This window comes from Ilyonectria robusta (assembly GCF_021365365.1).
Source record: "Ilyonectria robusta strain PMI_751 chromosome Unknown BGZ61scaffold_7, whole genome shotgun sequence".
Classification (NCBI taxonomy): domain Eukaryota; kingdom Fungi; phylum Ascomycota; class Sordariomycetes; order Hypocreales; family Nectriaceae; genus Ilyonectria; species Ilyonectria robusta.
This window is the reverse complement of record NW_025764441.1, coordinates 630,309-657,015: the sequence shown is the minus strand read 5'-3', so window position 1 is coordinate 657,015 and position 26,707 is coordinate 630,309. Positions and strand designations below refer to the sequence as shown.

The 26,707-nt window shown below is 54.0% G+C and overlaps 7 protein-coding genes across 7 annotated transcripts; 3 read left to right on the top strand and 4 right to left on the bottom strand.

Annotated features, from left to right (window-relative positions):
- Positions 1-228: 228 nt before the first annotated feature.
- Positions 229-1,414, bottom strand: BGZ61DRAFT_209750 (uncharacterized protein). Its single transcript, XM_046237999.1, has 2 exons — positions 1,388-1,414; positions 229-1,338 (listed from the first exon to the last, which is right to left on the bottom strand). Exon 2 carries the CDS (start codon positions 1,099-1,101, stop codon positions 340-342), a length of 762 nt encoding a protein of 253 aa, XP_046105984.1. The 5' UTR covers positions 1,102-1,338; positions 1,388-1,414; the 3' UTR covers positions 229-339.
- A 2,097-nt stretch (positions 1,415-3,511) lies between these two features.
- BGZ61DRAFT_348687 (ZPR1 zinc-finger domain-containing protein) lies at positions 3,512-5,028 on the bottom strand (the record flags this gene model as incomplete). Its single annotated transcript, XM_046240085.1, has 2 exons — positions 3,512-4,813; positions 4,864-5,028. The coding sequence occupies 2 exons, from the start codon at positions 5,026-5,028 to the stop codon at positions 3,512-3,514; spliced, it is 1,467 nt and encodes a 488-aa protein (XP_046105983.1).
- Positions 5,029-5,074: 46 nt separating this feature from the next.
- Positions 5,075-5,866, bottom strand: BGZ61DRAFT_530961 (uncharacterized protein; the record flags this gene model as incomplete). Its single annotated transcript, XM_046253642.1, has 2 exons — positions 5,075-5,294; positions 5,352-5,866. 2 exons carry the CDS (start codon positions 5,864-5,866, stop codon positions 5,075-5,077), a joined length of 735 nt encoding a protein of 244 aa, XP_046105982.1.
- Positions 5,867-5,992: 126 nt separating this feature from the next.
- On the bottom strand, positions 5,993-6,899 carry BGZ61DRAFT_448841 (uncharacterized protein). Its single transcript, XM_046245525.1, has 5 exons — positions 6,766-6,899; positions 6,582-6,696; positions 6,469-6,534; positions 6,297-6,419; positions 5,993-6,250 (listed from the first exon to the last, which is right to left on the bottom strand). The coding sequence occupies exons 1-5, from the start codon at positions 6,798-6,800 to the stop codon at positions 6,107-6,109; spliced, it is 483 nt and encodes a 160-aa protein (XP_046105981.1). The 5' UTR covers positions 6,801-6,899; the 3' UTR covers positions 5,993-6,106.
- Positions 6,900-7,003: 104 nt separating this feature from the next.
- Positions 7,004-9,353, top strand: BGZ61DRAFT_448838 (uncharacterized protein). The gene has a single exon (XM_046245524.1). The coding sequence runs from the start codon at positions 7,103-7,105 to the stop codon at positions 9,191-9,193; it is 2,091 nt and encodes a 696-aa protein (XP_046105980.1). The 5' UTR covers positions 7,004-7,102; the 3' UTR covers positions 9,194-9,353.
- Positions 9,354-10,473: 1,120 nt separating this feature from the next.
- BGZ61DRAFT_448833 (Glycerophosphoryl diester phosphodiesterase family-domain-containing protein) lies at positions 10,474-14,421 on the top strand. Its single transcript, XM_046245523.1, has 4 exons — positions 10,474-10,496; positions 10,549-10,667; positions 10,726-13,898; positions 13,982-14,421. Exons 1-4 carry the CDS (start codon positions 10,480-10,482, stop codon positions 14,141-14,143), a joined length of 3,471 nt encoding a protein of 1,156 aa, XP_046105979.1. The 5' UTR covers positions 10,474-10,479; the 3' UTR covers positions 14,144-14,421.
- A 10,647-nt stretch (positions 14,422-25,068) lies between these two features.
- BGZ61DRAFT_516574 (uncharacterized protein) lies at positions 25,069-26,258 on the top strand (the record flags this gene model as incomplete). Its single annotated transcript, XM_046252294.1, has 4 exons — positions 25,069-25,294; positions 25,428-25,477; positions 25,656-25,709; positions 25,748-26,258. 4 exons carry the CDS (start codon positions 25,069-25,071, stop codon positions 25,901-25,903), a joined length of 486 nt encoding a protein of 161 aa, XP_046105978.1. The 3' UTR covers positions 25,904-26,258.
- Positions 26,259-26,707: the final 449 nt, after the last annotated feature.

Genomic DNA, 26,707 nt, shown 5'->3' with positions numbered 1-26,707 from the left:
CGGTTTGGGGATGTTCGGGACTGTTAGTGGCCCAGCCAACCGAGTTTTGACCTCTTTGTTGGCTATTGAGACATCAAGAATGGTTATTGCGGGATGGTCAATCCCCGCAGTGTGGTAAGGGTCCGGACCGTGTTCAGGAAGGTATCGAACACCTCCTGGATACTTGACGCTATCGTACCACACTGCATAGTTGCCGAGCCAGTTGCTTAGTTGGCTGCGGTTTTGGTGTCCAGCCTCGTTCGCGAAATGCTCCTTGACCTTCTTGAGCCTTGGGAGGGCCAACTTCTCCTTCTCCGTGAGGGCTCCAGGAATTTTGCGTCCAGCCTCGAGACGACGAACCTAGTTTGAGTTGATGAATGCCTCATACTTGAGATTCATCCGGGCGCCGGTTGTCTCTTGTCCCTTTTTCTGGCCGGCCGCAGCTCGATTCCCAGCCTCGCTTCGCTTCCAGTTCTCCGTCTTCTTTGTGTAGAATCCGCCATTGTTGATAGAATTCTTTAGCACAGCTGGTCGCTTACTCCGCTTGGCGTTTGGCTGGTACGCATCAGGATCCTCATCTGGAAATGCAATCCTGTGTTTCTCGGCACGCTTTTTGGCTCTTCCTGCTTCCCCGCTATCGTAGTAGAACTTCGTGAGTGGAGAGAGGACGCTGAAACCCTTAGCCTCAGCCTCATCCATCTCGGTGGCCAGTTGGGGCTGTACTGCAAGCAAATCGAAAAAAAGATCCTCTACCTCCAGGCGAGAGATGGATGTCCGAAGCCCGTTCTTGATCTCCGCTTTGAGGTTGATCAAGATCTCGAGGTTCGATATCTGGCCTCGTCTGCACCTTTCGTCGTCGGGGCAGTTTCCTCGGTTCCGGCGTATGCGGAACAAGAAGTACGTTGGGTTTCGAATATGGACCCCAGCGACTTCACAAGCGACGTTCCAGAGAAGATCCTGCATGGCTCCGCGTTGAATCTGCTTGGCGCGGAACATGTACTCGCCGTGGTAGGCGCTGAAGATCACAAGCTTCACTGCACCAGTTTGACGTGATGTGGCCACGTACAGACCAGGCTCTTTGCCGTACATGGTGAAGTCAACCTTGATGGGTACTTTCTCCATCTTGAAGTTCCGAGTGCCAACAGCGTACTGGAGAGACTCGAATGCCTCCTTTCCTGCTGTCACGACGATCCGGTTCTGTAGCGCCAGGTCGCTATTGAATTCAAGACGGGCCTCTCGAAGTTTTGGCCAGTTCTTGAATAGTTGGTCCCAATTGGGTGGGCCTTCTCTGTGCTTGTATGTGACCCGGAATGGGATCAAGTCCTGGGTGCGGACATCGTCTGGGAGGCCTATCTTGACCTATTGGACCATTAGCCTCGAAAAAGTAAAGGAACAGATTCTCTACAACCCTTTGGAGCCCCAGAGTACAACTTCCTGGGTCCATTGTGAAAGAGTACTCCGTATTGGTGGAGTTCTGGGTGGGGTAGTGCCAGACAAAGGTCATCCTGGCGTTGAGTGGCCCTGAGGGCTTGGCCATGGCAGGGATGTTGACGGACCCTTCGCCAATTTGTTCCACCTTTTTCTGAAACTTCTCCCACATCTCGTCGATGGCCAATGAGTGTGTATCCCACTCAGTGCGGTCCTTCTTCTGTGCAAAAGCGTCGATCGGAACCAGGGAATGTTCGGGTTCTGGCACCTCGGCGTCCAGAAAATTTCCCACTTTGACCTTCAGTGGTGAGTTCTCCATGAGGGAGAACAGAAGGTCCTTGTAAGTAATGGCACTGGTCTCAATTCCAAGTGCCTCAGCTGTTAGCTTGACCTTTCGGGCAATGTACTCACCCCTGTCGATGGCATCCATGTTGCCATCGTCTCCATCAAGGTAGAGCATCCCCTGATTCTCGCCTTTCATCTCATCATCATCATCATCATCATTGTCGTCACTGCCTTCTCCATTCGGTGCAGTATCATCTCCCATGCCAGGCAGTTGCATGATATCGGCCATGTCGAATTCGTCCAGGTCGAACTCGTCATCGTCACTTTCATCTTTCACCACCACGGGCGTGGCGACATTCTTCACAGTAGCGGGTGCAGCGGGTGCAGCAGGCTCATTCTTGGGGACAACTTTGAAGTACTTGAACAGAGACATGTTTGTAATATATAAAGATGCACTGGGTAATCGTAACTGCTGTCAAGTCACTTCGATGTCGGGGCTGCTGCAGTGGAGTGGTAGGGCGGATGAATGACCAGTGAACGATTTTGACACAGGAACTGGTCGATTCAATTAAAGGAAACCTCGATTAGCCAAGTCTGGCACCTGTTTATGACCGGTAATGGGGGCGGGCTGACCGTTGGCAACTGTCACTCCCAGATGCTGGCAGCTGTTCTAAAAGCCATCTTTCCAAATCGCAATCACGGGGCTGACACGGTGGACGCGATGGACGCGATGGACGCGATGAGCACGATGGACGCGATGAGCACGATGGACGCGATGAGCACGATGGACGCGACTGAAATGTGCGAACAGCTCGAATCAATGGGAGGTGAGCAGAGTGGTGCACCAGTCTAAGATAGAGAAGGTCAATGTTCCGTAGTGATCACATGGCTTCATCCGTCTCAGGAAAACGCTTTAATATCTCAGTTTACTTACACGAGATGAATCTGATTTCTGAGGTGGAATATGAGTCCCTCATGTGGACCATGGTGGTTTGGGTGCATTCGTGGTCCAACCGGAGATTTGCAGGCATGCACGTCGAAATCGTAGCACCAATCGAGTTATAGGAAATGGCCAGAGTGTCTGTAGATGTGCTAATGGCGTGCAAAGATCGACTTGATGTTCTATGGATGGATAACTGTCAGATTACACCAAGAAAATCCATTCCATTCAGCTAGCGAAGTGAGTTCTACTGCTGCAACTATTAGTTTCGCATCCAAATCCACGCCTGCTGCCCTCTCATGCGAGATTCCCCCCCCCCCCCCCCCACGCCCGCTTGCACTTTTAACAGGCCAAATTTAGTGCAGATTTAGATTGTAGACCTTGGGAGAAGAAACGGGGATTTGAATGGTTAAAACTTGAATGCGATGGGTGGCCCATCTCCAGTGTAAATCCTTGACCTTCCGGGGTCGGGCAATGGTACCGGACTCTGTATCTTTGATGGTCCGTCCGACTTAAGGTCGGAACCAACTCAGATGTGCAACCTACATAGAGTATGCTACCAAGATGGAAAGACAAGACCGAGTCCATATGCTTTCTTAGACGTGATCGGTGATTCTCTCCAAAGGAAAGTAGTCCAGTATCTAGAGCATAGAAAACTAACGCGAGGTTGTAAAGCCCTACCCCACAACGTGTGCTGCTGGGTTTGGGTGAGGAACGTTAGGAACAGACGCAGTTAGGCTTTGGATAAACTTTTATTAATATCATGCCATGGTTTTATTCATTGCCGCGTCTAACTTCTTTCACGTTGATATCATCCGCTTCCTGTCTTGGTCTCCTTCTTAGCAGCCAGTGCCACGTCTAACATCTGACATCATTCCGCTACCTCTCTTCAGTCTCCTTAGCAGCCTCTGCCGCTTCTGCCGCTTTCTTCTCATCCTCCTTCTTCTGATCCTCCTCATAGCCCTCGAGCTTCATATCCTTGAGACCCAGCTCCTCTTCCTCCTCATCCGTTCGAGTGTAGCTCTCCCGGTGGATGCTGGGGTCCGGCGCCGGGGGGTCAACCAGGGGCTGGATGAAGCTGCTAGCGAAGGGGTCGGTAAGAATGACCGTGAAGGGCTTATCGCCAGCGATGGCGGCGTCGAGACCGGCAAAGAACTCATCCCACCGAGATTTCTCCTTGGAGGCGAGGGAGTCGCCGCCCTGGCCGGAGCCGTCGAACTCGAAAATCTGGCTGTGGAGGTCGTTGCGAACCTGTGTGAGGAGACCCTCAACGGTGGTGAAGCGGCCACCCAGGGTACCTGGGTTGACCTGAAGCTGGAGCTCGGGGCACTCGAGAGCGCAGGTCTCACTCTTGAGAATGTCTCGAGCGAGGTCGGTGCTATCCTTGACGACAAGGGTGATCTTCTCACCCAGCTCGGGAATCTCGCCACCAGTTTTGACATCGTTGGAGCGGTATCCGCAGTCCTCGCAAACAGTCGACATGAGCACGACTTGCTTGAAGTGGGGAATATCGACCATCTTCATGTGAGTAGTGCACGGGTGCATGCAGCCAGGGCATGTCGCAGGGAAGCTGTAAACCTCGTTCGGGATGATGTCGCCCTCGGCGGTTAACCCAGGGTTGTTGAGACCGGCGGCAGCGCTGGGGTCGGAGTCAGAGAGACCAAGGGCCTCGTTCTGCTCGCGAGTTCGGGCAAACTCGTGCTTCTCCCACTTGCCGACGCCGTCCTTCAGGTCAGGGGCGATGAACGAGTTACCGGCGGGGTCATCGACGTAGAAGCGGAAAGGGAATGAGTCACCAGCCAACATAGCGCGACCCTTGGCAATAATCTCGGCAATCTTGGGGTACATCTCGGGAAGCTGCTCCTTGCGTGCCTCCTGTCCCATCTCAAGGTCATCCATGACGGTGCTGAGGAGACCCTCGACATTTGTCAGCTGGCCACGACCAGCTGGGATCTCGAGATCCATCTCGATAAACTTGACTGTAGCGGTATCTGACTTGACGACTTGGCGCGCAAAATCGTCGAGGGCAGTCAAGCGCAACTCGTAGTGGGTTCCCTTAGGCTGGACGGTTCCGGCCGCCTGGATCTCGTTGTTCTGGACGTTGCAGTGCTCGCAAGAAAATGACATGATGACGATTTCGCGGAAGTAGGGGATGGCAGTGAGGAGGAGACGAGTGACGCCCTATGCGCATAATTAGCATCAGTAGGACACAAGGTGTCACAGAGACTCACATTCTTGCCGCAGTTCATGCAGAGCGACTCAATCTCTTCGACGGCTCGGTGGTCGTCATCTTCGTCTTCAGTGCCATCGACAACGGGCGCAAGGTTCTTGACCTTGTCACCGATGGTCTGGAAGAATTCCTCCGGAGTTTGCTTGCTCAGGTCGTCGGTCGCCATTTTTGCAATCGGGTCGTGATGGTGGAATGGAGGAGTCGTTTGGTGGTTAGTCGATGGAGGGGCAGCGAATTTTTTGGAGGGGCAACGGCGTTATGTCATGCTGGGCCTGGGCGCATGGGCGTGCATGGGCGGCTGTGGAAGCAGCGGCCCAGCTGGAAGCAGACGCTAGAAGTTTCGTGCGTCTGGGCCTGCACATGACAGTATGGTTCCATTGACTCTTGGCCGGAGGCAACCCAATGGATGCTGCTTGTAGACGATCGTTCGTTCTGACTCATTTCATAAAGTGGGAAAGGCTCAGCGGGTTTGCCGCCTGTTGGCCTGACAGAAGAGCCTGCAATCCGGCTTTGCGGTTCTTGGCTCGCTTCTTGCTGCTAGAGTTCGCCGTTGGCTTAGACGTATCCGGGGCTGCTAGCTTCTTGATCCTGGCCGGGGCTTTGGCCTTGAGTCGTACAGCTGGTCCTGGGGGCGGAAGCGTAATCTTGGTATCCCGTCGACAGTTGACGCAGTGCAAGGTTCTGATTTTGCTGGTGGCCTTCGGAGACTTGGTCGAGCCCAAGCTTGAGCCTGTGGCGGCGGTTGAAGCCGACCCCTTCGTGTTCCTTCGCAAAACCTTGCGAGTCTCGGGCTTCGTCATCTTTCTCCAATTTGTGATGGGGATAATGCCACAGCCACCGCATGCGCGCTGAAGTTGAGTTTCGGATTGGGGAACTCCATGTTCCTCGAGAAGTTGGTTCCGGTGGCTCAGGAGATGGGCTGAAGTCTCGGGGGCTGTCATACGGAGGAGGTAGGCCGCGTTGGTGAGATAATCGATCGTACCGGGAACGTCTTCGAGGGCCATCTTTCAATGGGTGACACTCTTCCGTCTGAGTTCTGAATCCTGGTCTGTGTCTGGAGAGAAAAGATGTTGGTGATGTGACGCTTCGATCTTGAGAGCACGGACCTGAGCCACACGAGTGGCTGGATGCGATTGTGGCTCGCCAGCCCTATCGTGAGTACATCTACCCTGTAACCATTATACATCAACTGGAAACATTCAAAAGGATATCTCTGGTCAAATATATTGGATAATCCTAGTTGACTACGCTCGGCGAATCTCCCATTTGATTTCCTTGATGCTCACCTCATCACCCGCCTTTTCGTCATAGTCATACCATTCACCATCCACCAACTCAATTCCAGTAAACTTGGTGGTAGAATCCAAGCCATCTGCCAGCCATTCACCCTATCTCGTGTCAGTAAACAAACCAGAACCAAGTCAATTCACGCACCTCCGCCTTAAACTCGGTAAACTCCAAGCCTCGGCAATCGAACTCAAGAATCTTCTGAGACTTTGGTGGCTCCCCCTGCTCATAGGCCAAAGGTGCTGCCTTGATGGAGGCCGTTGATTCTCTCTGTAGTCACCCAATTAGCGAAAATTATTGTTGAATCCAGGGTAACAACCTTGCAATTCTTGCACTTCCACACAAAGTTTGCCTCGCCTCGGCTGCCGCTCATCTCGTTGGTTTCCTAAGAACGTCAGCTCGGCCAGCGACCACCATCACGCCTTGACGTACAAATCGGTTTACTCCGACATAGTTGGCGTGTGTCTCTCGACACGAAGTACACTGGACCTTGAACATGTACCAGAACGGGTCATCCTGGGTATCATCTGGCCGCAGGTTGGTGACGCTACGATGATGCTCAGTTAATGAAGTTCATAATTTGGGCCTCAGCAACTAGTGAAGTGTTGGAACGTACCCTGCCAGCTCGGCGTTGAGCACAAGAGTGAACATTTGAATCAAAGACGACTGTGCGTTGAGAACTTGAGATTGAGCAAGGCAGGTTTGTCACGACAGGGCTATCTCAAGAGTGAAAAGCAACCGATGCCCAACTGCTGCGGTGCTGCAAGTGACGCATGGTGGGGTAGTGGGGTGTGAGAATAGCGTGGCGCAACGGCAAAACCACGTGACAGAATAATCGTACCATCAACGACTGGCGATTTCTTGCCTCAATATCGCGAAACAGCTCGATTGAAGGCCACCAGCGCCAGCGTCAATTCACCCCAACGATGTCCTAGAAACGAAGCGACTCGGCCATGCAATCTCTTTGGTCGAGAGCTGGCCAGGCTCACCGCTGCGGCTGCCGAGTTTGTGATGTCGCCGTCAGCACCCTGGGCCGCCGAGTTACAACAGCTGCGACTCGACCACGGAAGCCGACCTTTACCGAAATTTTCACTGCATGCTACAGTACCATGTTTGCGAGCGCCGCCGTCGTCGATGCAATCCGAAAAGAAGACCAGAGGCGGGAATTGGATAGCCAATTGGAGGACGCCCGGCGTGAGCTGGCCGAACTGCAGATCGTACGGGCCATGGAGGCGAAACGGATCGCAGCGAATGTCGACGCCAGCCAGCCCGAATTGACTCTCGATCAGATGAATGCATTGTGGGATTCCTTAAAGGAGGTATGCGCAAGTCGTCCATTCATGAAGGAAATCAACAAACCGGTTACCCTGAGCGTGTCCGAGCTCCTCGCGCGACTTCATGACGAGCACTATCACAATCCCGATCCTGCGACAATGCAAGCCCTGAGGCAGACGGACTACGAACGCCTTGAACTCGCTATCCAGGAAGAGGAGCTGGATACCAATATTCATCGACGAGAACCGCAAACCCGGGAACAATTGCACCGCGACTCGAGAACGGTCGTGAACTTAGTTCGACAACTTCTCAAGCGTGCCGAAGTCAAGGACGAATCCTCACACCCCTGCCCGAGCGTCACCGAAGCCTACACATTGGCTAATAGACATACTCACTCATTTACGTTCGCCTCTATCGATCCGCCCCAAGCACGAAAAAGCACATACTTGTTGAACCGGCAGCTTCGAGAGATTATCAACTCTCCAAGCCTCGGGCTCAAGGAGATAGTGGGCAGAGTGTGTTACAACATTCTTGTATCTGCCTACCCACCGGATATGCACACATACAACACTCTAATCGTTGGATTTGATAAGCTCGGACACAAGTCCCTGGCTGAGTCCCTGGTTAACTCATATTTTCACAAACGCCGCATATATCCGACGCCATCTACGTTCGTTGCCTTTGTTAACCATTACAAGGACTCAAGTAATGCTTTGGAATTCCTACGCATGATTGCCTGCATTACCGGAATCGATACACAGACTGGTGCCAAAATTGCACGGAGGCTCCGAAAAGACATTGAGCAACTGGAAGCATCACCTGAGTGGGCGCGCGGCGAGGGCATGACAACCGCCGGTGATTGGGTCAATAAGAACGTTCCTCTGGACCAACCCCTGATAGAGGCCATCCTCAACGGGCTTCTTGATTTCAGGATGTTTGACCAAGCCGTAACATTCTTTTTGAGTTGCATGAATGCGAGCGTTTCAGTAAACACAAGCGTCATCAGGCGGCTCTTTGACGAGTGTATTCTTGCTCTGGACTGGAGGGCTGCGGTACACCTCATTCGAGGCTTCACGCATGGCCAAAACATCGTCCCTTCAATGCTTGGTCGAGGAGATGAGAAGGCGTACCTCGTCAGCCGACTTCGCGTCCTAGTTGACATTTGCGGCCTCAGCAGGTCTGGCCAGACCGTTTCCAAATCAGCACTAGCTAACTTGGACATCCCCAGCACCAAGTTTGGCCAGTTCATGAAAGCTTTAGCTGAAGCCGATGGCACCTCGGCACTAAACACGGATCGCTCAAACAGCACACTAGCCCAGTCTGAACTAGACCAAGCTGCAAGTTCTTCGAGGAGCAGGTTGCTACAAATTGAAAGCATGCTGAGGGAGCTGAGATATGTGGAAAGGGAAACGTGTGGCGTTGAGAGCAAACTTCTGTACCCGTACTTTTCTCTCGAGTTCCGTACCTCGATGGCCTTCTTTCTTGGGGAGTGTAGGATACAGCACTCAATTGAGCTGGAACAGGAGTGTGCGGATGCGTTCTCGCAGATGAAGCAGTCAAGGCAACCGAAAGAGGAAAGGGGAAAAAGAAGAAAGCTTGAGGATGAAGAAGTAAAGGAGTGTGAGCGCTTCCGCGACCCGATGGGGATTTGGGCAGGGTGGTTCAATCCGACGACGAGAGGACTGCCAACACGGTTGCCGGCCCAAGATGAGCGGCCGTTGCAGCTGGTGCAGAACTTCTTGATTGGATTGTGGCGAGGCGCAAAGTAAGAGACCAGAGATATCCCACTAGAACAGCGAGGTTTCACACGACACATGTATGTTAGTTGAGCTTTGGTTGTCGTCCAGTACATACCAGAGGGGCGTTGTAACTGGTTGTATAAAATATGCATTAGGATTCGAACTTGACAAATAGCCCGGTGGATCGACAGGGCGAAGAAGACCCTGATTCTAGCGTACCTGGCTCCAGTGTTTCCAGTGCTTGGTTGCAATTGCAGCCAACTCCGGTAGCTACTGATGTCATGTGCCGCGTCCTTTGTCCGCCCCTGCAACCGCCCACACCACCTGCTTCTTTTTGACGGGGACTGACAGGGACTGACAGGGGCTCAATGACGGTGAGCCCGGGTGATGGCGATAGCGGCGACAGCGGCGACAACTGTTGGTTTGGCGAGTGGACCTCTCGGCAAACGAGGCATGGGACAATTGACGAATGGGCGGTCTGCAGAAAGGAGCGCGAGAGGAGCACGAGAGCCGCAAACAACGGTGGGACTCGATGGAGAGAGCACGAGGACGACAAAAACCGACCGAGGTACTTGTGTTTGGGCTGGCGGACGGGATGACATATCGGTATGCGCTTGTAGAAAGGAGGTCACGATGTGCTCAGAGTCGTGTAGATGCAAATCAAGACCCTGGGCCGGCCAGTCACGAGGCCCGGAGGGTCCACGGTCGCCAATGGCCGTCGAGAAGTGGTCCGCTGGTGCGCTACTAAGCCGACGCCCCCTGGAGCCACAGCGCTGAAGTGCCTGGAAGCGACCCGGCGGCTTCACAGGTGGAGGCAGCTGGCCAGTGGATCTGGCTCCCCCACATTGAAATCATCGCCGCTTCACAACCCAGTGCCAGACTTCCGGACTTTCCAGGGCATTTCGCATAATCTCCATCAAAATTCTGCACTTGGGTCTGCTGCTGGCCACTTACCGACTCGTTGCGTGCCTCTCTCATCTACATCTTTCTCTCCCGTCGCATCAACCGAATCCTGCTCTTCGATGGATCTCTTGTCTCTGTGCTTGTCCCCCATCGAATCAACCGCCTACTCTTGAACGCTTCTTCCACCTCCAGTCTACCGGTTGCTACTCAACCATTGTTCTGGAAGTCTCGGAGACCTCACGCCTCAGACTCATTGGCAATCGTTCTCCCTTGTTTCATCATCCCCTTGTTGATTGGCCGCGGCCCATCTGAGCTTGGATCGCGTCTCTCCTCCCCGCCAAGGGTCACGATCCCCCACTATTCCGACTCACATTCGACTCGCATTCGACTCGCATTCCGCCACCGTCGTCGCCATGAAGTTTGGCAGAAAGTAGGTTTCCGGACAGGTCTCGCGACCGCTAGGTGTACTGAGAACCGTCCAGCCTTCCGCGTAATCAGGTCCCCGAGTGGGCGGCCTCGTACATCAACTACAAAGGCCTCAAGAAGCTTGTCAAGGCGGCTGCTCTCAAGGCAAGGAATGGTGAAAAGGTGGATACTGCAGGTGGGCGGCTTTGTCGACTCTCGTCGGGGCTGAGCCTCTCCCCTAACTCCCCATCCAGAATTCTTCTTCGCACTTGACCGGAACCTCGAAGATGTCGACTTCTTCTACAACAAGAAACACGCCGACGCCTGTCGCCGGCTCAATCTTCTGTACAACCGCTATGGCCGTACTCCCGATGTCGTCGCCACTCTCGATCAGGATGAGGTTGAGGAGGTCATGGGTGCCCTCCTCGAGCTGAGGAGCCAGCTGCGCAACTTGCAGTGGTTTGGCGAGATCAACCGCAGAGGCTTTGTCAAGATCACGAAGAAGCTTGATAAAAAGGTCCCTGACACAGTCACCCAGCATCGATACATCTCCACCAAGGTTGACCCCAAGCCGTTTGCCAAAGAGGCTAACACCGCCAGACTGCTTGTCGAGATTAACAAATGGTTGTCTGTCCTCGCTGATGCTCAGAATTTTGACGACGCCATGTCAGATCATTCGGCGCGCTCTCTGGGGCGGGCGTCCACCAAGGCTATGCTGAACCTACCACAGGCTCTGCTTGACCTGCTTGACCAGGCTGTACGCAATGACGATGTTCCCTCGCTCAAGAGTGGGTTGGATGCAAACAACGTTGCTGCCGAGGAAGGTTCCCAGATTCTCTTCTTGAACCTTCTTCAGCGTTCCATCGCCGCTCGTTCGAAGGCATGCATTGCGTTCCTTCTCGAAAACATCAAGAGCCTCGACGAATCTGATGATATCAATGGCCGAAACTGCATTCACCGGCTCGTTATTCACATTGGCCGCACCAAATCATCGCCGGAAGACCAAAACTCTCAGAAATACCCGGTGCCTGCCGGTGCAGAGTTCAGCAACAAGCATCTACAACCTGCTGTCTCAACGTCAACTCCGCTCAAGGCACTTAACATCAATGAGACCAAGCTCTTGGGCAGAGATGACGAAGTTGTTCAACTCTTCATCTATTTGCTTGACCAATTCCGCCCGGAGCAACGCAATTCCCTCCAGAGCCGAGACTCATTTGGACGGATGCCGCTCCACTATGCGGCTCAGTTTGGATTCGTCATTGTGTGCCAGATCATCATGTCCAAGATGCAGGAATGGGGTCAATTCCACGTCAAGGATGGAATTGACGCCCCTGAGTGGCAAGACAACGATGGCTTTGCGCCTCTGCACCTAAGCGTTGTTGGCGGCCACCCTCTGACAACCCAGGCCCTCCTTAAGGGTGAGAACTGGGAAGGGAGCAGCGAGGCCAAGGCGGAGATTCGAAAGGCCGTCTCTAAATCCGGCGCTGTCCTTGCTCTTGCCACCAAGTCCAATTACAGTACCATCGTCCAGATGCTCGTGGACGCAGGGGTTGACATCAACTGGAAGGACAAAACTAACGAGACTGCTCTTCACATTGCTGCCCGGTTCGGTCACGATGAGTGTGCTCGGGTGATTTTGAAAGGCACCGAGTCCCAAAAGGCAGACATCGAGGTTGCGGAAAACACCTATGCCTGGACACCCCTACACGTTGCTGCTGTCGACGGGAAGTTCTCCGTGGCCCAGCTTCTTGTCGATGCAGGCGCGGATGTGTCTCGTCCTGACTCATCTGGTTGGATGGCAAAAGAGCATGCGGCTCTGAGAGGCCACATGGAGATTGCTCGCCTTCTTGCAACCCCGCTGGGGGAAGAGGAGGCGAAGAGACCTGAGAATCTGCAGCCTGCGCTTTCTTCCATTGACGAACGTCGCTCTAACGGAGCGAATGGTACTCCTCGACCGGCCGAGCCCGTCAAGAGCTTCGGTCATCGATATCTGACGGATGAAAGTCTTGTGCTCGTCAGTCTTGGATCCATGGATATGCGAAAGAACATTGAACCTGTCAACTTGGATCGTGTGCCACTCGCCGAGGCACATACTACTCAGCTTGATACTGCGCTCTCCATTGTTGTCGCAGCATCGGGAGCTCAGGGCGAGCCTACCATCATTGATCTCCCTGTCCACGAGAACATTGCTACAGAGCCTGTCGTATTTACCACAAAAGATGTCAGCAAGGTGAAGCTGCTTTTCGATATTGTGCCGACCTACTCTGGTAGCGAAAAGAACAAGATCGGCCGCGGGGTGGCCCTCCTCTCATCTGTCAAGCCAACGCTGGGTTCTCGCCGTATGAATCTCCAGGCTGATGTCATTGTCCCCATCATGTCAAGCAACCTGGAGGTTATCGGAACAGTCAACTTCAACTTCCTTGTCATCACGCCCTTTTTTCACCCCAACATGGAAGTCACTTCGAGGCAGACATACTGGAAGAAGCTGGCGTCGACTATGGTCATTGGGCATCGTGGCCTTGGAAAGAATGTTTCCTCCAACAGGTCTCTTCAGTTGGGTGAGAACACGCTGCCTTCCTTCATTGCGGCTGCCAACTTGGGCGCCCAATATGTGGAATTCGACGTCCAGTTGACAAAGGATCATGTTCCAGTCATCTACCACGACTTCCTCGTCAGCGAGACTGGAATTGATGCACCTGTTCACACCTTGACCCTGGAACAGTTCCTACATATTAACCCCGACTCACGCCGTACCCCAAACCACTCTGACACGCCAAAGTCGACGACCCGTGGCGAGAATGGCAGCCGAGCGCGTAGTAACAGCTTCGCGCCAAAGCGCTCGCAATCAATGGGCTACGCCGGCAGTGGACGTGATGACATGGAGGAGCGCATGAAGCATACGAGGGACTTCAAGTCCAAGGGCTACAAAGCCAACTCAAGAGGCAACTTTATCCAGGCGCCGTTTGCTACCCTAGAGGACCTATTCCGCAGGCTCCCCGAGGACATTGGCTTCAACATCGAGATGAAGTACCCTATGCTCATGGAGAGCGAGGAGCACGAGATGGACACATATGCTGTGGAGTTGAATTCGTTCTGCGACACTGTCCTCTCCAAAGTCTACGATCTCGCTGGTGAACGTCACATCATCTTCAGCTCATTCAACCCTGACATCTGTCTCTGCTTGAGTTTCAAACAGCCGTCGATCCCCATCCTCTTCCTCACCGATGCTGGATGCTGCGATGTCTGTGACATTCGAGCATCATCTCTCCAAGAGGCCATTCGCTTCGCCAGCCGCTGGAATTTGTTGGGCATCGTGTCCGCTGCGGAACCGATGATTAACAGCCCACGGCTTGTAAGGGTTGTCAAGGAGAATGGATTGGTCTGTGTCAGTTACGGCGTAGAAAACAACGATCCAATTATGGTCCAGGTAAGTTTTATTGCCCATTTAACAAATCTAGAAGCGTCCACGCGGCGTCTGAAAATAGCGACAGAGACTAACAAACCCAACAGCGGCAAGTAAAGCAGGGCATTGATGCTGTCATCGTTGACAGCGTCTTGGCCATCAGAAAGGGGCTTACGAGTGCGGACCCGCCGGCTGAGCCGCTGAACGGAACGTTGAGTGATCAACTAGCTGAATTGAAGGTCAGCAGTACCGATGGTCCCGGCTCTTGAGGATTGGGATCGGCAGTGAAAATTTATAACCACAATGTGAGCAGGGGATACCTGGCGACGGATATGAAGACTGCCGGCACTATGTAGAATTTTTCGTTCAACAGTTGTCTACCGAGACTAGTTCAACCATGTCAGAAGCTTGGATACTGGATACTGGATACTACGTAACTTCAGAAATGCCGGTTTTGGGCGTGTGTTGTACAGAGGGCTCGAATCGAAACAGACAGCTCAACGCCACCCATCAATGCAAATTATCTCAATCCCCGCAAGCACGCAGGGATAATAACCTTTGCCATGCTGCTTGTCTCAGCGAAAAGCAGCGCCGGTTCGTCACGGCCGCGGAGAAACATTGTATGTGACGCTGCGGATCCGTACGAACGTTTGTTCCGATTGCCGCGCACCTGTCGGCTGCTCGCCCTGCGCAAAAGGATGGCTCCTAGATTCTAGAGTGCTCATCCGGATGCGCCTCGCTTGTGACGGATGTGCCTCGCCCTGCACACACACACGCACACACACACACACACACGCACTCGCACACACACGACACGACACGACCCAGCCGAACAAGGTTCGCAGGGCTCACAGCAGAGACCAGGACAAAGTCGTACGATTCTGCAATTGCCCAGAGGTGAGGTTCAATCGGAAACCGGGGACTGAGAAGCCAGGGGAACATCGCGTCGCTGCCACACCTTTTCTCCCCCTTTGTTTTTTTTCCTTCTTCTCTCTTTTGCTTCCTTGCGGCTGGGGGTTCTCCCGCTTTGGAGGGTCCTTGTCTCCTTGTGTCTCATCTGCCTCAAACATGGTGGGAAAACAGGACGCGGTTCTGGCTCCCCTCAGACACGACCCCGTGAAATATCGGCCCCTCCAAAGGAGCTAGCCATAAGCCTGTCTCTAGTCCATGTGCCTTTTTCGGCCTGTCATCTTTTCGCGTCATGTCTTTCTTTTTCGTTCTGTTGGCGGCTGGCTTCTGGTGCCGGGTTTTGTCTTGCCCTGGTCATTGTATGAGATAACAGCCGAGTACCCGGTTGCGTATAGCGCGAGAGTGTCTCTTTCTGGTAAAGTCTCGATCTGTTCTGGGGCAGAGGACTAGTGAGTGATGGACGGCAAAAGACAAATGACATGATGCGATGCAATGCTCCACGAGAAGGCTCGTTTCGGTCAGAAATGATACATAGCTCTCCCCCCTGCAGGGCGTCAACTTTGGCTGCGACGGTGGTGCTGTGCCACTCGTTGGCGCCATGCTTTGTCGCAATCTACGCTATTTCATGTACAATGAGACGGCTAGGAAGTGCCATCGGCGATTTTACTTTGGTTCTTTCTGTGACCACCCCGGGAGAGGGACAGCGGAACGCATAGCTATCGGGGAGCGGGTTCCGATGAGGAGGCTGGTTGGCGGGTTCAACGGGAGAGGGCGTAATACTAGAAGCGTCACAAAAAAGCAAAGTCGGCTGAGCATCCGAAAGAGGCGACGAGCAGCAGCCAAGGACAGAGATGACGGGGGCTGGACTGGGCTGGACTTGGCCGCTGGACTGGATTAGGCCGGTCTGGACGAACTACTTCCCTTGATCTGCCGCTTTGCTCATGTACTTTGTCCTGCGTGCTGCTACTGCTGCTGCGTACTGTGTATTGTAAAGGACGACCCTGGCTGTTAAGAGTTGAGGGATGCTGACTCGATGCTGGCCGGCGGTGCGATACTGGGGAGCCTGGTCTGTCAGAACGCGGGCCAGCAACGTGATCATACCCCGGGAGATGTTTCATCTAGGGGGGGCATGCCCATGCCCTGGAAAAGTCGCCGTCATCACATCTGGGAACCGGTGCCGCGATGGATTCGCAGGAAGAGGAAGGGGACGAGCCCCGAAGGGCCTTGTGTTCTGCGAGGGTGGTATCGCAAAACCCTGAAGCCGGGCCATGACAGGGATGGGGATGGGATAGGCGAGAAGGAGGATTAAAGCCGTCTCGCGCCCTGGTAATATCGTGACAGGGCGTGGACTTGGCGTGGATATCGGGGAGTGAATACTGGGTAGCGACGCCGTCCACATGGCGACTCTCCCCACAGCGAAACAAAAAGAACCATTACCGAAGGATACCGACAAACCGGGGTGGATTGCTCCGTTTGGGAAAGGAAGGCGACGATGGCCTCGGCGGGCAAGGCGTGTGTCGTGGAGTGGATTCCAGAACGGGGTTGATTATCTTGCTACCTCGGCCTGGTTTAGCATACAGTAAGTGATATTAGCAGCGAGTCGCGGTCTCGACTGCGGTGAGGACTGCTCCGTACGGCCACGATTGCCGTCACCGTCGCCGTCACCGTCGCCGTCACCGTCGCCGTCACCATGGCCGGCCGTGCTATTAGTGTGGTGTTGTAAGTGTTTGATGGTGGTACAACGCGCGCTGCAACTTGGGCGGTGATCGGTCGCGGATGTAGTCTTGCGGTTCCGCGGCTGCTGAGGGGGCACCGCAAGCGATGGGCAACCACGACAAGAGGGCCACTGAGACCAACTGAAGGGCGACAAGACGCCGAGCCCTGTCTGGCGGCCTAAAGCGAAGGACGCGACCATAATCTCTGTGTACCGCGAGCGGCTGGGTGGCGGCGAGAGAGCTAAATTGCAGGGACTAATACCAGCGGGCAGCTAGCACAGTAGAGAGCTGCTGCAGTGCCAGCCACGGCGCTCGCAAGGGAGGCGGGGAGGGAGCCTAGACGCTACTCGCTTGTCGCTAGCCGCTGCGGTGTAACAGAAGAGCGGAAGCTCTACAGTACGTAAAAGAGATCCGCGGCCAGGATATCTTGCTTGCTTGCATGGTTGGGGAGGGGAAGCGTGGAAGCGTGGAAGCGTTGTTAGGTTGTCTCTTGTGGCGGGTCCGCATCCCCCCAGCAAGATTGGTGACGGGCAAAAGAAGCCCCCTTTTTTGCTTTTTCCTGCCTTCTCTCTCTTCTTCTCTCCGGCGCGAGGGTGCTGCACTGCACTGTATTGCACGCAAGGAGGAGGGGGGCGTGGATTGGCGTAGATTGGCGCGCGCCGCTTGTTCCCTCTTGGCTGGCCCTGCATGTGTGACGTTCCGGGGAGTAGTCAACCAGAGGGGGATTCGCTGCAGCTGAGAAAGAGGCTGAAGTTGGGGACATCCAACAAAATCTTGGAGGGCCGGCGAAGGGCGCCGCTGTCAGATATCACATTGAGTGAAAGCGGTGTGGAGGGCATTTGTGAGATACCGGCACCAAGTAGTCGCCCGGGTGTCCGTTGTCAGCGTATCCGTATGTTTTGACGGGGCAACTTAACTCGGCCGGAGGATGCGGAGGACAAAAGGACAACGCAATCAGAGACATTAGCGCACTCTGTCTCTCATGGCACACCCACCCGTCACTCGAGACATTCGATAGTTGGGAGGGACCTCGATCGGTGAGGCGGGATCCCACGAGGCACCGCGAGCACAAGATGCGATGCCGTGTCACCCAGCAATCATCGTTGAGAAGCCAAGATCCGCACCACATCCGGACCCCATGTACAGTAACTCCCGGCACGTCCCCATCCATGTCGTCCCTCGACTCAACTGCCATATCCTACCCTATACCGATATGGTACTTGCAGTGTCGATCCCTTCCACACTCACCCAAACAACCATGTAAATCCATCGTGGTCATGGATCATAGCCGCGACATGGAGAAACACAAAGAAAGACAACTGTGTCGGCGTGTCCGTGCCTTTGGGTTCCATCGTCTGGGACAGTAAACTGGAGCATCCAGTCTAGCGTATTGTCTCACCGATAATCTGTTGGAAAGAAGTAATTATACGAAAAAACGTCGACTTTCGACATGTCAACTATCACCGTCATAATTAGTATCCACATAATCATTGCTGCAGGGCAAAGCTGCCGCAAAGGACCCAAACGGTCAAGTGCGAAAATAAGCAATACAGCTGGGTGTGGTGGCAGGACCGAGACCGTCTGCATCCCACGTCCCGAAGCCCACATCCGAAGACATCCCAGAGTTCATATGCAAGTTGATAACGCACATGAATCTCCAGTTGCCGACATCCGGAAAAAGATGCAAAACCACTTACGCTGAGTAGGTTACGCATGCCTCATGCAAGGGATCTATCCCATGGCCACGAATGATGGAGTTGCCCTCCAGTGAAGCAGGACAGCAAAACAGACATCTGACATATTTGCTTTTCCCTTCCAAATGTTCCCTTGCCTCTTGTTTCATTGGCTTGTCCTCTCCGCGTATGCCTGCCTGCGTCGAGGGTGATATTGGCAGTTGTTTGTTTTTTCTCCCCATTCCCAATGGCACCTGTTTTTTCTTTCTTTTTCTGTTCCATGCTTTCGGCATGGTCTGCTTTCCTCCCTCTCAACCATTCTCCATTGCGTAGTCTTACTTTTGATTCTCCTCAACGTCCGCCTATTCGTCATGTCTCAGCCAAGGAACCATGTGCCCAATGACCTGTCTTAAGTGACAGGTAGTTCACATGGCGCCTGCCCACGCGGACGGCACGAGGGCGGCACGAGGTGAGAGACCAGAGCCAAGGGTATCGGTGAAACAAAACCTATAGGCTGCATGCAAGCGACTCGACTGAGACGGAGCCTTGCCGAAGCAAAGAAGGTTGATGGCTTGTCCGCGGTGACTCAGCGGCCGGAGAAAACACCACCCGAAGAGAGACACTGTTTGATAGTCACTGGAGATCGTGAAGCGTGGCCGGATGGTCGTAGCCTTGTCACCGGCATCTTCACGGTCCGTGACTCGTGGCACCTCGCCGATCAACACCTCCTGAAGCCATTCACACCCAGCTGTCCTAACATTCGGACTGTCCGAAACCACCACGAGACATCCACATGAGTTTCCGAGATAGCTCTACAAACACCGGACTGCCCGAATCACCTTGAGACACCCACATGGTTCCGAGATGTCGTCTTTGTCTTACCATACTCCCCATAGCAATTCCGTTGAGACTCTACAGCGCCGTCTACCGCACTGTCTTACAGCACCCCTTTGGGCCGTCTCGCACTCCACATTGCCAGGTTTCTCGTTGTCGCGCAATTAAGGCCGTCAACTGCATGATGGAGATTCCCCTCGCCGTTGGCCCCGCCAACCCCTTTTTCCTCTTCATTGTCAGGTGGGTGGCCCTTGAATAAGCCTCTACCTCCTGCAGGCCAACCTCAAATGCAGGTGCGTAGGGATGTACCGACTCCTTCCGAGGGACCCTTGTTTCAGTCTTGCCAAGGCGAGGTTCTTGGTGGTGGCATAGGGTAACTTTCGCCAGAACATTTCCCATCACGTTATACGCCAGGGGCGCGGGCCAGTCTTTTCTAAACCGGCCGCAGGGTCATGACTCGTCGACGACATCATTATTCTCGTCATTGTCTGCCGACTTGCCTCTACTAGCTCCGTTGACCAGGGGGCAAAACGGGGGAGTGGCCGCTGAGCCTCCAACGGGCATCTTCCATTTCTCACTAGGGAGGTTGAGCTGGACTCGGCCGATTGCTCAACGGGCTCTAACTCCGACCACTGGCTGGCTGGACACCCTCCTGCCCTAAGGTTTGAAGTCGGGACTTGGCAAATGAATCGACTTGACTGAATGTGGTGTGTGTACCCTGCTGTGCCAGGACTTGTGGCGCTAGGTAGTGAGTACTTCTCTCCCGCCATCCTGACAGGCAGGACGATATAGCGCCGGTACAGGGTCGTTGTGTCGTTGTATCATTGTATCACAGCGCCAAGTGCGGCGCGCTAGCCAGCCCGTATCCAGGAAATTTTCCTCGGCTGATATCCCACCTGCAGCTTGCGCCTGTGCCTCTGTAGCTCTGGTGGTCTTGTGGCTTCTGAGGCTCGCAGCATGAACATCACTATCGACCTAGACATTGGCAAAGCTCGTGCCTGTACTTCCGCCGTGTTCCCGTGCGCTTGGAGAAATTGACCATCAAGCTGTCATCATAGCTTTCGGGAGCGCGGCGCCTCGTCTCAAAGCACAGGTCGCAGCGGGCCCTTGTCTGCGCGCTTGCCTGGCGATCGCTGCCCACTCTAGTAAATTGACTTGGGAGTCGGGAGCCATGAGGCTGGGTTGCGCATAACGATGATTTCCCGCTCTGCGCGCGGCGCCAGCACCAGCACCGGCTCCAGCGCCAACACCGTCCGTAAAATCGGTGACCCGCCGCCATCGGCATTTCTCGTCGCCGCCGGGCTGAGGCTTCCCTATTTGCGTTGGCATGGCGGTAGAGGCCTAGAAAGAGAGGGGCTTCGCCCGTATACCCCATAGTGAAGTGTCGGTGACAGGCTCGATTTCACGGTCCGCCCCTCGACGGTCCGCACCTTTGATCAATAGCCCGGCTGATCCCACGTTTTGTGACAGCCTAGTTCCACTCCGGTGACGCCTAGCCTGCCGCCGTGAATGCCATCGTTTCGCCGCCGACTCTCTTGGTTCCGGTAGCTCTTAGGTTGGCTGTCATGAGAGGAGAAAAAAAAACTCTCCGGTAATTGGCTTGACTTAGAAAGTTGGGGAGACCCATAGTACGTGGATGAGTGCTAGCCGTGACACGAGAGTCTAGCCATGCCAGGATGGCGCGCCTACAGCGCGTACCTGTTGGGGATGTGGTTGCATGTCTCCCGAAAACGTGTGCCTGCAATGCTTTTCACAGCAAATATGGCAACATTCGGCACTATGCAGGCGTTCACTGTGACCTTTCTCTGGCAACCGCAGCCATAGGCTTGACACTAGCCCAAGTGTGGGCACAGCATGCGACAATGTGTCCAATAACTTACTGATGCACTTTGAGTCAACCATGCATCCTGTGTCTTGTAGATCACGGAGACCCCGACACACGCAGAGCCTGGCACATCATCAAAACGTCAAGGCGCATCTGTATGTCGCACAAATGCGCCGAAGAAAACGTGACGGTGGAATGGGTGTTCCTGACAATGATGTTGGGCCCCGTCGATCGCTGTGTGGTCGATCCTCCAGCTTCGGAAGTCTGTGTACCGCTTGCTTCCCCGTCCGGGGGAATGCACAGCAGTCGGTAGCATGCTGTCACTGCGTGTTGACTTACATAATGCCCTTGGTTGTTGAAGAAGTAATTTGAGGATCGTTGGTAACACCAACGGTTTCTGCCGGCTTCTCAGTGGATAAAACAAGACATTCCAGCTGTTTACGATTATACATCCCAGGCACCGCTGTTCAACTGGCCCTTCTTTTGGCAGGAGATGGGATAGACACCTAAAAATGGTGTTGCCGGGATTGACGCACTGGGCAACTTGTGGTAGTATTGGGCACATGTCGCCTTGTGTTTCGTGCGCCCGGGAACGGCCGCGGAACGTGGTGGGTGTCGCATCACAATAAGCGGGATGTGATAGCGACTTCTCCTAAGCCCAAAGTTGATACAAACGTAGAGCTGGCTCTTCCAGCAACATCCATGCAGTTGACGCACCAAGGGAGCACACATGAAAGTCATGTGAGGAGAGCGCTGATTAGGTCTGAATCTTTGTAAGATTCAATCCCACCACTTCTTGTTACGAACTGGACCAGGAGCGGGCCTTGCGGGTCGGTCGCCTCCACTTGTCATAGAGGCTTTGACCAGTGGTTCGACTCATCCTTGGGTCGCAAAATTCAGGGCGCCATCCTTGGTGTTCTTACATATTCCCACCATAGGCAGCATGTAGCTTGGTGCAAGGTAGGCCTCGCTCATTTCGATGGCCAACTCATGTTCCTAGGGATTTGTTAGGCTGCCTGGTGAGGTCAAATCTCACCTGAATTGCCAATGACTCGTGAGTTCCAGGTGACCCTGTCAGATTGTCGATCTGCATATAGATCCTTCCATCGAAATCAACTGCCGTAATCTAATGGGTCCCCATAATCCGTACTCGGTCATGCTGTTCCCGATCTCTCCCTCGAAAATGACTCGACTGGACCCGCGATTGTTATCCAGTGGCATTGTGTGCGGCACCTATTCCGTAGTGCAAGCCAGTTGACAGTAAGGAGCCTTGGCCCCGATCTTGGCAACGTTTTGTTTCCTTAGCTCTCTAGAAAGGGTCCCCAGCTGGTCAGGGACAAGGGAGCGAGGAAGGAGAGCCCCTCAATGGTGTGTTAATTGCCCGATGTGCGCTAGTTATCCATCTCTAGCTCGTGGCGGATGGCAACCCCGGACGCAGCTGTGGCGCGCTCTTGGAGGGTGACGCCAGGGCTTGGCGTTAGTCGACACCAGGCTGGCTGAGAGGCATGGAGGGTACGTAAAAGCCTCTTCGAAATTGGGAAATTGGAGTTAATGCGGTGCGCCCCGCCAGACCGTTCTCGATTTTGCGCCTGGGGAATCGCCACCGACCCAGATAAGTGGACTAGGGTACCGTCCTTCGTGGCCGTCATTTCGAAAGGTGAAGCTGTCCCATAGGTCAGTTCGGCTCGCCCCCTGAACCTGGAACAGTCCGTGAGCACACATCCTTTCATGGCTCATCCTGGCTCAGTGTTTCAGATCATGCACGCAGTCCTGACCGTGTCAAATAGAACTCAGAACGGTAATGGTCTGCAGGTAGCCCGTCGCGTTGGGATAGCTTCAGAATAATGAGACTCACTGCAGCAGTAAAACAGGTGCTCGGACTGGAGCCTGCATCAAAGTAGATCGGGATAGATAGGGGCAGTGGATGTGTAAAGGACCCTTTTGGATTGCGTCCAATATTGCGTCCTTGGATCAGGACCATGAGAAGGGCCGAGTCGAATCTGTCCCTTGACCGACTCATCTTGAAGACTTGACCGGTTTGGAGAAACACTTCGTGAACTAAACCTTGGAATGATTGAGGACAGGGAGGCCTTGATCGAGTATCAAAACCAACTAGCCACCGGTCAAGAAGACCGGTCATCCCCTCGTAATGGGTGGACAGAATCGGGAAAGGGAGGATTGACCGATGTAGGCACTTGGACGTTAACAGGGCGGTCGCCGTCCCTGTCGCTAGCATATCGGTCAGCCCTGTAGTGTACGGAGTACTGTATTTACCCCGCGCTGGTCAATGTCGTTCGACAGCTAACCAAAACCGTTCAAGCCTGCATCGAGATGAAGATTGAGAAATGGACCAGGGATGGCCTGCGGGGCGGTTTGTGGTCTGATGATATCTATCTTTGTCACAAGGACAGTTGTTTCGAGGCCTGGCCAATAGACTCACATGAGGTGAGCCCGCAAGCGGGAAATTGCTACTAAGAGGTGTCAGAGTGGAGCAAACTACCCACTGGACGACAGCTGTCCGGATGAACTTGGTGTCGACTTAGCTGTAGCCTGAAGCGTGCGGCCACCCAACGGTGATGTGGTGATGCGGTGATGCGGTGATGATACGGTGGCCGCCCTTCAATTTCCTTAGGCTTGAAGCAGAGAATTTCTGGCTTGGCTCGGCTCAGAAAAAAACCGTTGGACCGTGCCGCCCCGTACCTGCGTTGAATACGTGGCTTGACCTGTCGACCGTTTTGGGGCGGACTGAGTTCATTGGGAAGCCATTCCGCAGTGGAGATTGGGACACCCCTGTTTTCGCTCGAGATTCACTCTCGCAACTTGAAGTTTATTCTCAGTGACCCATGTCGAAGGGTGTGGAGGTGTCGCATTAAATCGGACAATTGGGCACTATCGCCGACTCTATAACTAGAAATTAGTTGGAAGAATCGGATCATGGCATGATGGATGAACTAGTAACCGTCCATCCAGTCTGTGGCTGGCTAGACTAGCCGTCGACCTTGTTGTTGAATGTCCAGCCTTGGTTTGTGCGACCAGGCAGTGGAAAGCTATCGATAGCGTCACAACTTTCGGACGATCCAGGCTCAGACTTGGCCATTCAGAGGCCTGGCGTCTTGCACCAGCAGGTGGCTTGGGCAAGGCGATCTAACCCCCAGTAGGGATTGCCGCCTGATTCCGATTGGCTTAGCGATTGACTGAGGAGGAAGTCGAGATATCGCACGTGGCATCTGTTGCCAAAAAAGTTGACCATTGTTTTGGGCTGGTCTCAGGTCTGATCGGGTGGGTCTCAGACAGACCGACGATGCAGTGGACGGAAGCACGGAATGTGGGCACTTGGCAAACCGACCCTTTACCACCATCACCTTGGTCTTAACCCGTGAAAGAGACAGAGTAGTGAACAACATTCGAAACCTATTTCTTGAGAGGAACAGGGAAGCCCCAGGTCGGTAGAGAGTGAGGCAAACGGACAGTCCGTCTTCAGATCAATGCTCAAGCACTGGTGAGTTGAGGAAAAAATAGCACTCTGGGGTCCACTTGCCGCCCGCTGGATCGGAGGTTGACTCAAATAATGCCGTGATTCCAGTTTCATCGCCTGATTGGGGAGCGCCAACGGCATCTCTGGACGAGGGATCCCTGATCGCGGCCTCTGGTCGTGCTGTTGGCAAGGGTCATGGGTGTGACAAGGAGCAGAGAGTTTCAATCGGCTGCATTTTGACAGACGTTGAGTTGTGCAGTAGGGCTGTCTGGCCTCAGGCACTCCCCACCACTGCCAGCCAGTGCCAGCCAGTTAGGGCGCCTGGGGCAGCTTCCCTCACACGCCAACTTAGACCACACAAGAGATTGCGAGAAGGCACGTGTGCAACAAGGGGATGGGCTCAACGGTGCGGAGCGAACCTCTCAGAGCAACGTTGCTCTCCCGGCGGCTGTCGCAGAGAAGCGCTTCCGGATGGTTCATGGCGAGCGCTCTAATGCCATAGTGGTTCTAGCCAATGCCCTACTCCCGACCCTAGCCAGTAGCAGCTGTCAGCGAATGTAAATGCCCGACAGAAATCGGGGTTGTCCTGGAGCGCGTCCGGTTGGGCCGGCACTGCGCAAACCGTTGACCGGTCTTCCTCGGTAGGCCGGCAGATCTCCGTGGCACCGCATGAGATAGATGACACGATCTAAGACAACAGGTTTTTCAGGCCTCGTCGATCTGGCTCATCCTCCCACAGACGTCACATTGCAGGTTGCTGATCATGGGGTGCATCCGTGGGGACAGCAAGCACCAGCCGTCCTGTCAAGCACGTCCTGATCGCTCCCCTCTCCGCTCTGATCATCGACCAGAATGGGCCCGTAGGAGCAGTCGAGAAGAGTCCCTGCGTCCCTGTTGCCATTATCACGTCGACCAGGTCCACGCGAGTTCCCGCCACGAAGGAACAGCTACCCTAACACCAAAAGTCCCTCGTTGTCAAAGTGCGCCATGTAAGTTTTCGTCCAGAGCAGTTAGTCCCAATCAAGTGTTGCATTAAGGTTGGAGATTGCGGGATTCGTGTAGTACAGAGCAGGCCCTTGATTGTCGCGATGCGACGTTGGGAAAACGCTAGACTCACTCCAGACAAGACAACGTTTCTTGTGCGCAGCCGTCTGCCCGCATCTGAGAGGCCTGTAAGCTGTTGATCTCTCGGAGGAACGGCTGTCGACATGACCCCACCCCAAAACGGCGATAACGCAGACGACTCGATGAGTCTGTGCAATTAAGATCCTAGAGAGAGAGACGATGAACCATGCGCCGCATTTGGTTGCATTGCCTGTCTGCCCCAAATAACCATCCCCACATCTTTAGTGTGCCGGAAGCACGCGTGAAATTGCCGCAAAGCCAGATGACTGGCCCGTGGAGGTACGTACAGTATCTGCGACTGTGACTGTGACTTGCAGACTTGCAGGTCCAGCACGAAACAACATAAACGGTGTTTCAAGGCGGTGAGCCACTATCCTGGCACTTCAATGTCTGGATGCGTCGCTCTCGGCCGCGGCATTTGGGCCGCCATTGTTGATCATCATCGTACGACCCGCGGCACTTTCAATGGCTAACGTGTTAGTATTGTTAGTATTGTTACTACGTAGTAGGATGCCCATGTGCAGCTGGCCATTTGAAGCGCTTTATTGCAGGGTTCTAACCTGCTCCCACGTGTAGCATCATCCTTGTTTCTACATGTGTGCAGCGAGGGGCTGGGATGATATTTCGGCACTCGCCCTGAGGTAGTTTGGCAGCACGAGCCCTATGATGTGGCATAGTTTCTAAACAGGAAGCCCAAGGGATGAAATCGACGTTATTTTGAGGACCGGCGTAGGGCCGAGGATAGTGTGGGGGCATGCGCCGATGTTTGTTTCACCGGCTGTGCTTGTTCTTTCTCCGTGTTAGTGTTGTTTGTTGAGTGTTAAGGACCTTTGACAACATGAATCTACTCAATGCATACGAGTGCCGAACGACGCAAAGCTAAGAAGTGGTTTATTAACGTGATGGCCGCGGCATTAGTCCGGAGCGTGATGAGGACAGGCCTCCGATCGAGGCATCATCCTTGTTGCAGGCGGCCAAAGCTTGAGATGCCAAAAACTAAGGCCTATAGTTGTTAGAATCTGACATAGTAAACTGGAGCTGGACACGATGAGCTGGGTGATGTAGTGTGTCTTTGAATCATGGCTTTGACATGACCTTGGTCTGCCACGTGAGATACGGAGACTCCGAACCGTTCACAGGCAGATGGCAAGATCACCCCGCTGCGCCCTGGCGCTTGAGGTCGGGAAATCCCAGAGGCACACTCAATTGGTGCGGCCCGAAGTTTGGTTTTTGCTCGGTCCCCTGTTAAGCTCATTCTGCGAGGCTTCAGGATGAAG

What these genes read in the sequence shown, in the direction of transcription:
- BGZ61DRAFT_209750 (XM_046237999.1), bottom strand. Translation starts at nt 1,101, where the DNA reads ATGGAGAAAGTACCCATCAAGGTTGACTTCACCATGTACGGCAAAGAG.
- BGZ61DRAFT_448841 (XM_046245525.1), bottom strand. Translation starts at nt 6,800, where the DNA reads ATGTTCACTCTTGTGCTCAACGCCGAGCTGGCAGG. An exon ending in ATGTCGGAGTAAACCGATTT is followed by an intron (nt 6,535 to 6,581) that starts GTACGTCAAGGC and finishes TGACGTTCTTAG; the next exon opens with GAAACCAACGAGATGAGCGG. An exon ending in TTACCGAGTTTAAGGCGGAG is followed by an intron (nt 6,251 to 6,296) that starts GTGCGTGAATTG and finishes GACACGAGATAG; the next exon opens with GGTGAATGGCTGGCAGATGG.
- BGZ61DRAFT_448838 (XM_046245524.1), top strand. Translation starts at nt 7,103, where the DNA reads ATGCAATCTCTTTGGTCGAGAGCTGGCCAGGCTCACCGCTGCGGCTGC.
- BGZ61DRAFT_448833 (XM_046245523.1), top strand. An exon ending in TGAAAAGGTGGATACTGCAG is followed by an intron (nt 10,668 to 10,725) that starts GTGGGCGGCTTT and finishes CTCCCCATCCAG; the next exon opens with AATTCTTCTTCGCACTTGAC. An exon ending in ACGATCCAATTATGGTCCAG is followed by an intron (nt 13,899 to 13,981) that starts GTAAGTTTTATT and finishes CAAACCCAACAG; the next exon opens with CGGCAAGTAAAGCAGGGCAT.